This window comes from Cibotium barometz, chromosome 35 (assembly GCF_041138505.1).
Source record: "Cibotium barometz isolate CiBa-2024 chromosome 35, ASM4113850v1, whole genome shotgun sequence".
Taxonomy (NCBI): domain Eukaryota; kingdom Viridiplantae; phylum Streptophyta; class Polypodiopsida; order Cyatheales; family Cibotiaceae; genus Cibotium; species Cibotium barometz.
The window spans coordinates 39,453,610-39,467,507 of record NC_141080.1 but is presented as its reverse complement, the minus strand read 5'-3'; the positions used below and the strand labels follow the sequence as shown (position 1 = coordinate 39,467,507).

At 45.7% G+C, this 13,898-nt stretch overlaps 2 protein-coding genes across 3 annotated transcripts in view; one reads left to right on the top strand and one right to left on the bottom strand.

Annotated features, from left to right (window-relative positions):
• The window catches only part of VPS15 (protein kinase family protein / WD-40 repeat family protein), a 148,074-nt gene that overhangs the window by 117,124 nt on the left and 17,052 nt on the right, over nucleotides 1-13,898 (top strand). The window lies entirely within an intron of this gene.
• LOC147618434 (uncharacterized) lies at nucleotides 6,086-9,299 on the bottom strand. The gene is made up of 4 exons (XM_086774873.1): nucleotides 7,534-9,299; nucleotides 7,055-7,400; nucleotides 6,786-6,947; nucleotides 6,086-6,690 (listed from the first exon to the last, which is right to left on the bottom strand). Exons 1-4 carry the CDS (start codon nucleotides 9,210-9,212, stop codon nucleotides 6,235-6,237), a joined length of 2,643 nt encoding a protein of 880 aa, XP_086630999.1. The 5' UTR covers nucleotides 9,213-9,299; the 3' UTR covers nucleotides 6,086-6,234.

Sequence of the window (13,898 nt, the reverse complement as noted above, 5' to 3'; positions counted from 1 at the left end):
TTGCTCCATTGCTTCCATACAACTCTGAGAAGAGGGGTGGACGAGGGAGTGCCGCGGAGAGGGTGAGGGCTTCACAACCCACGGGTAGGAAAGATTTTAGCTCTGATACCACTGTGAGGATTATGTTGTTAATCCCTCATATTGTATACTAATTACTACTTAAGTACTTAACTTAGAGAACAAGAGACTTCAGGAGAACACTTGAGAGAAGATTGAATTGAATTGATTAAACTGAGTACAATGGGTCTCTTATATAGGAGATGAAGAGACACATTTGAAGAGGCATGTCCTTTGACGAAAGGACATGACCATAGACGAAAGGATTCAACTTTAGGCTAAGGGATGTGTCTATTCGATGTAGAGGCACAACCATTCATCAAGGGATACAACCATTCGTCGAAGGGATGTGGCTATTCGATGAAGAGATACATCCTTTGGCGAAGAATCGCAACCAGTCGAGGGTAGGGGTTCCCTTGGTTGGTTACTATTTGTATCTGCAACAGGAATTAGCAATGAAGAGAGAATCTGATACATACATACGTCACAATCGTGACAGAATTTTTTTATACACTCGTGTTGATTTGGGTGAATAAAACTCTGAAACACTTGGTGTAGTGGGAAATGGCAGCCCAAAATGTTTCCCCTGTTGACTGAAACGTTTCAGCCAGCCATTTTGGAGTTATTGAAACGTTTCAGTGATGGAAACACGACCTATCTCGAAATGCGTTTCGGCCCTCTAGATTAGCCGTTTCTGCTCGTTTCATGTAACTATGCTTTGAGGGGTAACTAGAGCCTCTAGAGTTTGAGGAGTTGGTGGGTTTTGTTTTATAGAAGGAGCATACTAGGAAGAATGAATCTTTTGCATGGCAGTGACTAGGCCTTTTTTGCTAATGCAAAGGCAAGGGTGGCTACTATCAGTCTAAGGCTGATTTTGGACAGCCATCAAGCAAAGCAAAGAGTGATGCAGATCAGCCCAAGAAAAAGGGCAAGTGTCATTATTGCAAAAAGCCGAGACACTACATTAGTATGTGCAAGAAGAGATAGGCCAAGGAGAAGAAGAATCTATCTGGTTTGACAGTGGACTCTTCTAATGCTCCTGCATGCAAAGGTGATGATTCATCTAACTTTTTGTAGGATGATTTGGCTTTTTTGGTTTGCAGTTGTGATCCATCACAAGAGCACTTGTCTCTCAATGTTAATGAGAAATAGGTTATATAGTATTTTGATAGTGGGGCCTCTAGACATATCACCTCCAAGAGAGATTTGTTCAATTCATTGAGAGCAAGAAAGTCACATGTTCAAATAACACTTCTTATCCTGTCAAAGGCATTGGTGAGATCATTCTCATAGCTGCAGATGGTTTAGACCTATGCATTTTATGTGGCTGGGATAAGGAAGAATCTACTATCAATCTCCTCTTTTGCCAAAAGAGTTAAAGTGGTTACTTTGAGGATGAAAGATGCACAATGAGAGAAACAAAGCTGTATTAACATCTACAAAAGGCCAAAATGACCTATGCGACCAAAAGGTTACATTATGTCCATGAAATACATTATCATGGGTACTAAAAATAAAAATCAAAGAAAGTAACAAGAGCTGAAATGTCAAATCTGATCCCAAAACAAAAAGTGTCCAGCTCTCATATCACCCTAAAATATCCCGCATAGGACACTGCAACATGGCACTCAATCTAGTAAAGTTGGGGCGGCGAGAGAGAGTCCTGTGGTGGTGGGAGATAATGGCTTTAATCCTCTTGTAGTGAAGCGGGCGTGTACGGGGACCACGGGGTTGGGGGCGCCGGGCTCCGCATAGCTCAATGGCGCTGTCTAGTGTCACTCCTCTCAGCCGAGCTCCTGCATTAACTTGAAGGTCAGGTGTAGTGGGTGAATTTTCCCTCGTCGCTTTGGGCTAGAAGAAGTCGGTGAGAGCTCTCTGTATTGGTCCTCTGACGGGTACCGTTGGTTAGGGCTGCAAAAGGGACTCCCTGTGTCTGCAAAGCTCTAGGAGGAAAAGCCCCAAGCATCTCTGGTCTAGGAAATCTATGATCCTGGACAGTGGTTCAAATTCATCTCGGAAGAGGCAGTGAAATCTCCTGCTAATCTCATAGTATACTGGGCATCTGCATACATAGTGGACCTTTGTCTCAGCCTCTGTGACAAAGCTAACATATCTTGTCCTCTGGTGTAGTTGCCCCCGGCCCATATCTAGTTGTCTCCACTCTCAACTGATGGGATGAGGTGCGGATTTGTCCAATCGCACATCACACCCCAAATGACAGATGTGTCCATGTAGCGGGGGCGTGTGATGAAGCCGTCCTTTGTCAGGCGAAGAAAATGGTCCTTGTAAAAGGCCATCTTCGTTCTAGGGGGTTGGATGGGTGGGCGCCATGTCCTCTGAGTATCCAGTCTCACGATGTCCTTCTTGATGACCCTGTTCAGCTTTGTGTGGTTGAGAGCAAAGGAGGACGCCTCTATGCTGTACTGGAACGGAGGGACTGCCTCCATCTACATGCCATGTGTACCAAACCAAGCGTTGACCTAGGCATACCAACATTGCATGTCTCCGTCTAGTGCCAGCTGTCTTGAGGACTCTAGGGCGAGCCTGGGGTATTTGTCTGGTGGGAGCTCCCATAATTTGTGCCAGTACGTCACTTTCCTTTGTCACAATCGGTGCAGCCCCTATCATTGTTGCACGATCTCGTGTGGCAATGATGGCTTCATGCGTGAGATGATCATCACTAGTGGCCTCTCCATGGGCTTCCACCCCTCATATACATTCTCCATGTTTGTCTCAGCTGGCTCCTCCCTCCATCTCCTCATGTAGTATAAACTAGGAGCCCAGATGGGAGCTCCATATAGTAGTGCGGGTGTGACTAGTGTGTCAAATAGCCAGAGCTTCGTCCTCGGCTCCTGAAATTGTATCTGTGAGCACTGTCTCTCAAGTGAGCCCAAAGCTGCATAGCCGCGCATCAATCTGCCTTTTGCATAGAGAAACACGGTCCTGTAAAAGTGATCCCAAGGTATATACATAGAGGTCACATGCTCCATTGGCTCCCCAGTATATGTAAACTGTTGTGTAGATCTGCCTGTCCACTGTGGGGAGGTGTTAAAGATCATAACCTTGGTCTTCCCAAGGTTTACGGTGAGATCCTGATCCTCGCAAAAGGCCCGTAATGCATCCAAGTGTCTCTGCAGCCCCTCTGGTGAACAATGTCATCTCTCATCTGCATACAATAGAATGGGTATCAAAACTCCAGCCAAAAGTGCTCTTGGACCTCCCTATCTGTCAATGTAGTCAGACACCTCATCAATGTAGAGCCCAAATAGAGTGGGAGATAAGGGACAGCCGTGTTTCACCCCGATAGTGCTATGTATGTCGTGTGATTCCCCGGGGCCCTGGGGTCCGCACTCTGCCAATGACAGACTCATAGAGTGTGAGGATTAGTCTAGCCCGTGGGACTGTGTCAAAAGCCTTGTAGAAATCCACAAAGCGGTAGTATATCCGGTGCCCATGTGCTCTCCTGTCAAATCCCCACGGATCCCCTCGTGATCGATCTTGGTTCGAACTCGAATCCTGCAAACAAACGAACAAACAAACAAGCAAGGGGGTGCAGGCCTGACTCACCTCCCAACCATGACAGCCGTGGGCGAGCCCACAGTCTTGGCTGTCCCCACCGAGCCACGAGCTGAGCTAACTAGGTTGACGTACCGACCAATCTCCTCCTCGCGACGTCCCATACCGCCACGAAGCTGCCCTCGCGGGCCTCGAGATTGCTGCCGGCCTCGGCTGCATAAAGCAGGTGCACGTCTGCACTAGATCCAGGCTCCAAGACCATAGAGCTCTCACAAACTCGCGAGACTCTCTATATCCAATAACTAACCTTGGCCACCCTTTTATAGGCTCTTGGCCGGTCATCGGGCGTCCACACTTGGCCGCCCACCCGTCCATACTTGGGTGCCCGCCCGTTAGTATATCCCTAACGCAGCTCGTCAATCAGCCTGCCTAGTTCCAAGCTTCCCCAAGCCTCGAAACTAGTCTTGCATGCGTATAGCACACGGTAGATACCCACTGTGCACATGACATACTCCCCTTCCTCTAAGAGCTCACTCCTGAGCTCACTAAAAAGCCAGGGTAATCTCTCTGAAGAGAAGTCAATGTCTCCCATGTAGCGTCCTCCTCAACACGATCCTTCCACTTGATCTTGTATTCCGTGATAAGTGTATGACGCAATCTTCGTTCACGAAAGCCAAGAATCTTTTCAGGTTCGTGCGGAACAAATGTCATGTCCTGGACATCTATAATTTCTTGAGGAGTAACTAACTGATCTGCTCCACCCAGTACTTCCTTAAGTCTACTGACATGAAATACAGGATGAACTTTCACATGAGAAGGCAAATCCAATTCATATGCAACTGAACCAATCCGTCGTGTAACACGAAATGGTCCACAGTATCTAGGGGATAATTTCGGAGATCTACCTGTTCGTAAAGTCTTGGAATCTTTCGGAACTCGCAAATACACCATCGTTCCTTCAGAGAACTCTCTAGGTGAACGATGTCTATTAGAATAAAACCTGTCTCGGTCTTGAGCACTTCTAATAGGTTCCTTTGCAACTTGTAACATTTCCTGCATATCTTGCAAAAAATTACGTGCTGCATCATGCTGAAGTCTTGAGAATCCTACTGTAAACAGGTGATCTTGGTTGAAAACCATACATAAGCATGAAAAGGACTAAACCCTGTACTCGTATGCTTAGTACTGTTATATGCAAATTCTAACATAGGAAGATAATCCTCCCATGAACTTTGTCTTTTGGATACATATGCTCGAAGCATATCCTCCAAAATCTGATTCACTCTTTCAGTCTGGCCATCAGATTGAGGATGATCTGAGGAACTCAAATTCAAAGTTGTTTCCAACTTCTCGAAAACAAGTTTCCAAAAATCACTCGTAAACTTAGAGTCCCTATCACTGACTATGTCCTGCGGTAACCCGTACAGTCTAAACAATTGCTCGATAAACTGCCGAGCTAATTGCGTAGCTGTAATATTCTTCCGGGTCGGTAAAAATCTAGCCATTTTTGTCAAGCGATCTACCACAACCCAAATAGAATCGTGGCCTTGATGTGTTCTTGGCAATCCGGTAATAAAATCCATGGAAATACTTTCCCATTTATTACCTGGGATTTGCAAAGGATGCAACAACCCAGCCTGTCTAAAGCGTTCAGCTTTATTTGCCTGACAAATCTGACACTTGAGAACATAATCTTCTACATACCCTTTCATCTTCGGCCAATAAAAAGTGTGTTTCACTAATGATAGCGTCCTATGTACCCCAGGGTGTTCAGCAGAAGGGGCGTCGTGACACTCCCTCAGAATCTTGGACCTAATGTCCGAGATCTGTGGTACACAAATTTTGTCATTATGGAATAGTAAACCATTCCGAATCATGCACTGACCTCCTGCAGCCTGAATGGTAGACTGCGCAGTCACCGAGTCTTGGTCAATCAATGAGCTCCCGTCCTGGATCTTCTGCCAGAATGGAGCAAAATAACTATCAGTCCCGCAAAGCCCTCTCAATGACTGAAATAAGTCAGTAGAAATCTCGGTAACGACAAAGTATTCACCTCTCTAATCCGACTAAGCGCATCTGCAATTCCAAGGTTGATGTGTACGTACTGTACGTAATGTACGGTACGTATTTGTACGTTGTTGCGTACAGATAAAATTTTTGTGTACGTAAAAATACGTACCATTGTAAAAAATATCAATCTATATGGCATTTCATATCAAAGTAAACATAAAAAGATCCAAATACATTTTAAATTGTGAGAGAGACCTAAAAGACAATCTAATAAGGTCTTTGCTAATACGCATTTGATTAGTAATCACAAAACCCTTGCCGCATGTTGTAAAACTTGTTACTTTAGAAATCAAACATCAGATACCAAAACCATTTTTCAATCAGATGACAGAGATCAATCTTCAATCACCAATCACCACTCTTAGAAGTTAGCTCTATATAAACTGATGAATCAGTGTTCACAGTGCACACAACAAAAGTCTCGACTCTCATCCATGTCAAAAGGCTGCAAATGCATCAAGATTCAAAACAAACTGAATACAATGCACATACTACATAGCAAGCTGCAACACTACATCATAGAAATGTCCTCAAAAGGCCCATAAGGGCTAGTCCAGAGTCTAGACTCCACAATGAAACATGATCTAAGAGTCAAAACTCCTCATCAGATGATGATGATGACGATGCACCAGAAGAGAGCAAGTCCCCATCTGTCAAGACATTGCCCTCGTCGTCATACGCAGGCTCTGCCATCATGGGCACATGTGATGATGTGAAAGATGTATCATGAGATCCATGTGCTACATCATCATCTCCTGGCTCACTCTGAGTATGAATGAGAGTGACAGCCTCATTCGCCCGAGTCCGCTGCGTACGAACAGGCAGCTTCCCCCGACGAATGCTCCTCCGTCTAGCGCTCTCTGAATCTGCAGCCTCCTCACGCAAAGGTATCGCCAAAGCCCGTGCGCGTGACCTTGTGACACGACGATCGATGCTCTCCAACTCTCTATGAAGGAGTCGTATAATATCTGCTTGCTCGTCTCTGACACGCTGCTCCACGTCGCCCTCAGTAGAGGTTGGCACCATCTTCACATGGGTCGGATCTGCCTGTGGAAAAGCAAAATCCGACAAGTCAGAACCACAAGAAATGACTTATATTGAAATGTGTCAAAAGACGTACGACAGTTAAAACTTAAATATACCTGCTTGGGTGCCCCCAAAGCATGATAATCTCGCACGAGCTTCATGTTAGCTCGGCAATACACTAATCGCTCCAGCTGAGCGGTACTAAGTCGATTGCGGATCTTCGTGTGAACCAAGGAGTAGGCACTCCAATTGCGCTCACAAGCACCAGCAGAACAATCCTACGATCACGAATCACGATACGATTTCGGAGTCAAGACTCAAAACCCTTAATGAATCAAACTTGAAACTTTAAAGATGGATGCAATTGTGAAAGAGTCAAGAGTACCTGCGAGAGGATTCGGAGAGCAAGATGAGTCGGCTTTGGAAGACCTTGTCTTCCATAGCTCTGCCACCACGTGAGAGGAAATTTCGTCGCCTCCTCTCTCAAAACCACCGCTCTAGCAAAGGATGGTCCTAGATTGTTCATAAAACTCACCATCTCTGCATCAACCTCAAGTTGCTCATCCTCGTCGTACATTATGTTGATGTACTGGTCTTTCTGCGTGAGCAGAGTGCTCTCACTAAACAGCTCTGGCTTCTTGTAGAAGGGATGAAGCAATGCAGCCATCCCATGAATGGGACGGCTCATAAATGTCCATCGCCGCTCTACAATAGCCAGGATGTCACCACGGCTACAAATTGACAAGCCAACATTCCAACAGTCATTATATAATATAACTTTAAACATATTGTTCATTGTTGCAATGTGCATATTATTTAATATTAATATAATCAACCAAGAACAATATCCAAGTGTACACTCACTGAGACTCCGTCAATGTCGTACAGGTGGCAATATGGCGCTTCATCTCCATGAAGAGATGATAGACCAGTCCAAGAGTAGAGCCCTCCATATCTGTGATTCGGAGGAGGACATGGATAGGCTGCAATGCCACCGTCAAGCTCTGTACCTCTGTCCAAAAGGCCTCGTCAAGCACTTTCCGCTGAATGTATCTAGTGGCCTCTGTCTGTGCATGGTGCATAAACCTCCATTTCGGGTCCACCACAGTCTGTAGTAGTGGGTCCCGCAATCTAAAAAGCCTCTGCAAGACCAAGAACATATAAGAAAACCCGGTCTTCGAGGGTCGCACCATATCAAGTGCACTATGGCTCCTGAAGATGGCCAAAGCCTGATGTTTTTTTCGGAAAAATGTAGTAATCTTCATGGCATCTGCAACATTAGGTTGCACCCATGGCAACTTTCCAATATCCTCCATCAGCAGGTCCAAGCAATGTGCAGCACAAGGAGTCCAAGCAATGCGAGGAAACTCTGCCTCGACCAATTCACCCATACGCTTGCAATTTGAAGCATTGTCTGTCACCACTTGGACCACATTCTCTGGCCCAACATCCAAAATTGCCTGTCTGATGTGGTGATAAATAAACTCAGCACTGATGGATTCTCCTGCCTTTCCTGCATCCACAGCCCGCAAGAAGTATGTGCCAAGACATGAGGACACCAAAATATTGATAATGTGTCGTCTACGCATATCACTCCAGCCATCAGATATGATGGTGCACCCAAAAGACTGCCATCCTGCCTTGACAGGTACCAATGCCTTGTCTATCAAGGCTTTCTGCTCTTCAAGCATCGTGGTACGCATTTTGTTATACTCCACCCCGGACCACGAGTCTGTGTGGCCAACCTCTGCTATGGCCCTCACCATTCTCTTCCATTGATCAGTCCTCAGTACATTGAAGGAGATGTTGCACTCCACAAGAGTGCTTGCAATCTCCATCTCAGCCACTTTTTGTCTCTCTTTCACCCACGAAAGAGATGACACACGTGAAGGCAAAGTACTCTGTCTCAGCACATGTGCATCATCATCCTCATCACCCTCCTGCATGACACGGGCCCTCTTTCTGCCCCCTGTAGACTGGCTATCCTGTGTGGAAGAATCACCCATCTCCCCCACAAGCGCATCATGAAGTGCATCTTGAGTGTGCTGGCTGCCCCTTACCTTCTTTGAACCCTTTGCTGTTGATGAATTCTCAGCAATGAGCTTGTCTCTGATATCCTGCGGCACCTGCTTGCACCCACCACAATTGCCGGTGGTGCGAATACCTGTCAAGTGTATCACGACACGAGAAATTGTGCTCGTGAGCTCGAAGTTGCAATACTTGCACTGCCATCTACGCGTGCCAGAACCAGCTTGGGTCGGCGTATTAATAACACGGATGACATTCGTGTGCTCCTGCCAGTAGGGGTTGCATGGCTTCGGCATATTGGATCCTGGAAGCTCTGTGACACAAACAAAGAGAGAGAGAGAGAGCTTAGAGCAGAGTACATACTCCAAAGGAAGAAAGAGAGAGAGAGAGAGAGGGAGAGCGTAGAGCATACTCCAAAGGAGGAAAGAGAGAGAGAGAGAGAGAGAGAGAGAGAGAGAGAGAGGGAGAGGGACCCCGGACTCGGGAGGGAGTGAGAGAGAGACGAGATTAATCATGTAGACAGTAGTACATTGGCAGAGAGAGAGAGAGAGAGAGAGAGAGAGAGAGAGAGAGAGAGAGAGAGTACAGTACGAGATGCATCATGAGGGACCAAGGCCATGAGCGAGAGAGCGTGTGACTTACCTGTGCACAGTGTGCAGAGACGGAGCGAAACAGAGCGCTGGCGGCTGGGCGAAACAGGCGAAATTCCAAAACAAGGCCAAAATCGCACGGCGAAGGTCAAAAAGGGGTTTTTTAAAAAAAATAAACGTACGGATGGATCCGTACGCGTACGGATCCGTACAGTACGTTCCGTACGGTACGGATCGATCCGTACGTACGTACGGATGTAACCTGCAGCAATTCTATTCATGGACCCTTTCCGATAACGGATCTCAAAATCAAAATCTTGCATTAACTCTGCCCATCGAGCTTTCCTTCCTCTCAAATCATCCGCATCACACACATACTTGATTGATTGATGATCAGTCAATACCACAAACTTGGAGCCATATAAATAATGTCTCCAAACCTTGAGAGCATGAATCACAGCATAAAGCTCCTTCTCAAGGATGGCCAACGAGATTGAGTGTCGTCTAGCTTTTTACTTTCAAAAGCAACTGGTCTACCATCTTGAAATAAAGCAGCCCCGATAGCATAGTCACTGGCATCAGTTTCAAGAACATAAGGCCGACTAGGATCAGGTAATGCTAAGATAGGTGCTTCCTTGACTTTATCTTTCAAAAGTCTGAAGGCCATATCCAAATCGTTATTCCAAGTGATAGGCTGATTGGACTTACGTCCACGACCTTTCAATAAGTCGGTCATCGGTAGTGTGAGCTGAGAGTACTCCCGTACATATTTCCTAAGAAAAACAACAAAACCGAGAAAAGAACGAAGTTGTTTTACTGTTCGCGGTATAGGCCAATCCAAAACCTTCTGAACTCGGTCATAGTCAATGCTCAATCCATCTCTAGTGATCTTGTGTCCCAAGTAAATGATGTCGGTCATAAAGAACTCACATTTACTCAATTTAGCATATAGTCGATTCTGTCTTAAAATAGATAAGACAATCGTGAGGTGTCTGACATGATCCTCAAGAGTACGACTATAAATCAAAATATCATCCAAGAACACCACCACAAATTTCCCCAAATGTTCACGAAAAAGATCGTTCATCATTTGCTGGAAAGTGGCTGGAGCATTGGTTAACCCAAAAGGTTCTCGTAATGGCCATACCTAGTCCGAAAGGCGGTTCTTTCGACATGCCTTTCATGAATACGTATCTGGTGATAGCCAGTACGCAAATCTATCTTCGTGAAATATTTCGCTCCTTCTAACCGGTCAATTAGGTCATCTGATCTAGGGAGAGGATAACGGTTCTTAATTGTTAGCTTGTTCAATCTTTTGTAATCTATACACATTCTCCAAGTATTGTCCTTCTTTCTCCTAAGCAACACAGGTGCACCCCAAGGTGATTTACTTGGACGGATCTGGCCCATCCTCAAATAATCTTCGAGTTGTTTAGCCAACTCATCTTCCTCAGCTTGGCTCATCCTATAAGGTGGAATGCTCATAGGATGAGCACCAGGGATCAAGTCAATACGATGATCTACTGCCCGTTCAGGTGGTAAACCCGATGGCAATTCCTTAGGAAATACATCTTGAAACGAATCAAGTATCTTCTGTAATTCTTTGCTTTCAAACACACTTAATTCATTCACATCCAAGGAAGGGATGAGAAAAGAAGAAAGTGGAATCAAGACACAATGGAAAGCGGTGTACAAAGAAGAATTCATTATATTTCCAAAATCAATTGTATTTACAAGAGGTCCCTGAGAGGGATGGATACAATCACCTAAAATACTATACTTGGTGTCCCGATGCTGAAAAGAAAAAATATGACTAGACCAATCTATCTGGACATCAAGAGTCTTAAACCACTCAATCCCTAATAACAAGTCTACATTTTCCAGATGCATGACATAGCATTCCAGAGTGTCTTTGTAGTCCTGAATCTGGATTGGAAGCATCTCCACCTTGCGATCCCAAACTTGTTTTCCCGCAGGTAGACGTACCTCAAAGGTATGGTTGCTGAGTGTCGTATCAAGACTCAATTTCTGCACAAGTTTGTAGTTAACAAAGTTATGCGAACTGCCAGGGTCTAAAAGAATGTGAATTTTATGGCCATTCACTTCTCCATAAACTCGGAGAAAATCATGCATGCCAAATACTTTAGAATTGAACAGACAATCAGAACAAGTACTAGGGCGAGAAAGTACAGTAATTGACGTACCTGTCAAAGACAACTGGTTAGCTGCCTTTGGCTTGGGTCTTGCGTTTGACTTGGTACCCTTTTTCTTTGGGCACTCGTTACGCATGTGTCCTTTTTCTTCGCAGATAAAACAACGTCCTTCCTTCTTGAGCTTCAAAGCCCTAAGGAGTCGTTTCTTCTTCGCTGGTGTCAAACTGGAATTTTTCGAAGGTTGGTCCGAAGACTTGCCTTCAGTCGTGTTAGCCATAGGTGCGGAGAACTTTCTTTTATGCTTGTTCCCCTGCTCGGTAACGGGTTTTGACTTGGAAGAGACCATCGTATCATAGATACGAGCTGAATGGATGGCCTCGTCCAAAGTTTTACATTTGTTATTTTTAACCTGTAATCTGTACGAGTTTGGTAAACCAGCTACGAAAAACCCCAAAAGAGTAGTGGGATCCATCTTTGTAGCCTTCATCTGCAAGTCACGAAACTTCTGGAGGTAGACCTCATAAGTGAGGTGCTGCGAGGTCATGGTCAAAGCTGAAAACCGGGCAACAACATCATAATCATCCTCTTTCTCGAGGAATTCTTTCTTGAAAATGTCTTCAAATTGTGCTCAAGTTGTTGGCTTAGGGTTCAGTTCCTTCCACCAAAGCAAAGCTTTGCCAGACAGGAAACCTGCTGCTAACTGTATCTTCTTTCCATCATCATATGGATGAAACTGAAAGTGAACTTGCCACTTGTGTAGCCAAGTGTCCACGATCTCCTTGGTTCTTTGCTTTTGCTCGCCTCTGAACGGTTCCGGAGTAATATTGGGGCCTAAAGCTGAAGCCAAGGTATCCATTCCCGAGAAAGTAGAGAGGGTAGTGGTCAATAGAGCGATGGAGTTCTGCAAAGCCTGCATCTGGGCTGCGATTTGTGCCTGACGTTCCGTTGAAGAAGCTTCGAGAGCTACTTTGAACTCTTGGAAATCTGATTTTGACACAAACTCGTCAAAAAGATCGGCATCAGTGCCTTCCGTAGCCGGCAAGCCTTCGCGTTCCACGAGGGGCTCCAACTCTGATTCTTGGGTCGACATCGTGAAGAGGTTACGTGGAGAGAAAATTCGATCTTTGCACAACAAAAGTGCACGGGAACTTGAGAGCTTGAGAGCTTGAAAACTTGAGAACTTGAGAACTCGAGAGATGTGTGGCAAGAAGCCCACTAGAGGGGTTTATAAAGGTTTCCCAAAAGCCGAAAAAAACTCGAAAAGCTAGGCTTAGCTTTTGCTTTAGCTTTTGTGTTTTTTTTTAATTAAAAAAAAATATATATATATATATTTTAATATATATATATGGATATATATATTTGCTTTTCTTAAAAAAAATAAACATCTTGAAACCTTTGAAACCCTTGAAACCCTGGAGGAATCTTTTAAAACTTTGAAAGTTTTAAATTCTAAAAAAAACGAAGGCTAAAAAAAACGTGCTTGCCTTGTGTTTTTTTTTTCCCTCTAGGATTAATCGGTCGGCGCTGCTTGCAGGCGTCACCTTCGCCGTCAGCTTGCTGCCGTCGTCGCCTGTGGGTGCGTGTGCGCCAGGCGTTACTACGCTGGGCCGCCTACATGGCGTGGCTGGGGCGCTTGCCTGGCGTGAGCGCTGGCCGGCCTGGCCTGGCCCGCCTATGCTAGGCTGCGTAGGCCTGGCTGAGGCGCCTGCGTAGGCCTGGCTGCGCTAGTCTGGCCACGCAAGCCTAGGCGCGTGCCAGCCGACTGGCCGCCCATACCATTGCGCCCTCCGCCTTCTACACCCCGCAACAGCAGCGAACAACGGCCAACGCACAAAATCAGCCGGACAGCATACGCTTCGCACGCTCACTCTCTCACTCTCTCTCTCGTTCGTTCAACGAAAAGCAACGAAAACAACGTGCTTTTTCTCTCTCTTTTTTTTTCAGTTTTCTCTCCCTGCAGGTTATTCGACTGCACAACCAAAACTTCTCTTCTTTGCAAAAGCAATCAACCCTTACTCAACCTACCATCTCCCATCAACATGGGGTTCTTTGATGAAGAAAAAACACATACAAAATCTGAAAACTGCAGTATGCACAGAAAAAACAGCAAGCTTTTTTAACACATACCGTTCTTCGACCTCTTCTTCTCTACCTACCGACTTGCTCGTTCACGAGGTATGCTCTGATACCACTGTCAAATCCCCACGGATCCCCTCGTGAGTGATCGATCTTGGTTCGAACTCGAATCCTGCAAACAAACGAACAAACAAACAAGCAAGGGGGTGCAGGCCTGACTCACCTCCCAACCATGACAGCCGTGGGCGAGCCCACAGTCTTGGCTGTCCCCACCGAGCCACGAGCTGAGCTAACTAGGTTGACGTACCGACCAATCTCCTCCTCGCGACGTCCCATACCGCCACGAAGCTGCCCTCGCGGGCCTCGAGATTGCTGCCGGCCT

What these genes read in the sequence shown, in the direction of transcription:
- LOC147618434 (XM_086774873.1), bottom strand. Translation starts at nt 9,212, where the DNA reads ATGATTAATCTCGTCTCTCTCTCACTCCCTCCCGAGTCCGGGGTCCCT. An exon ending in ACGACATTGACGGAGTCTCA is followed by an intron (nt 7,401 to 7,533) that starts GTGAGTGTACAC and finishes GTCAATTTGTAG; the next exon opens with CCGTGGTGACATCCTGGCTA. An exon ending in CTCTCCGAATCCTCTCGCAG is followed by an intron (nt 6,948 to 7,054) that starts GTACTCTTGACT and finishes TCGTGATCGTAG; the next exon opens with GATTGTTCTGCTGGTGCTTG.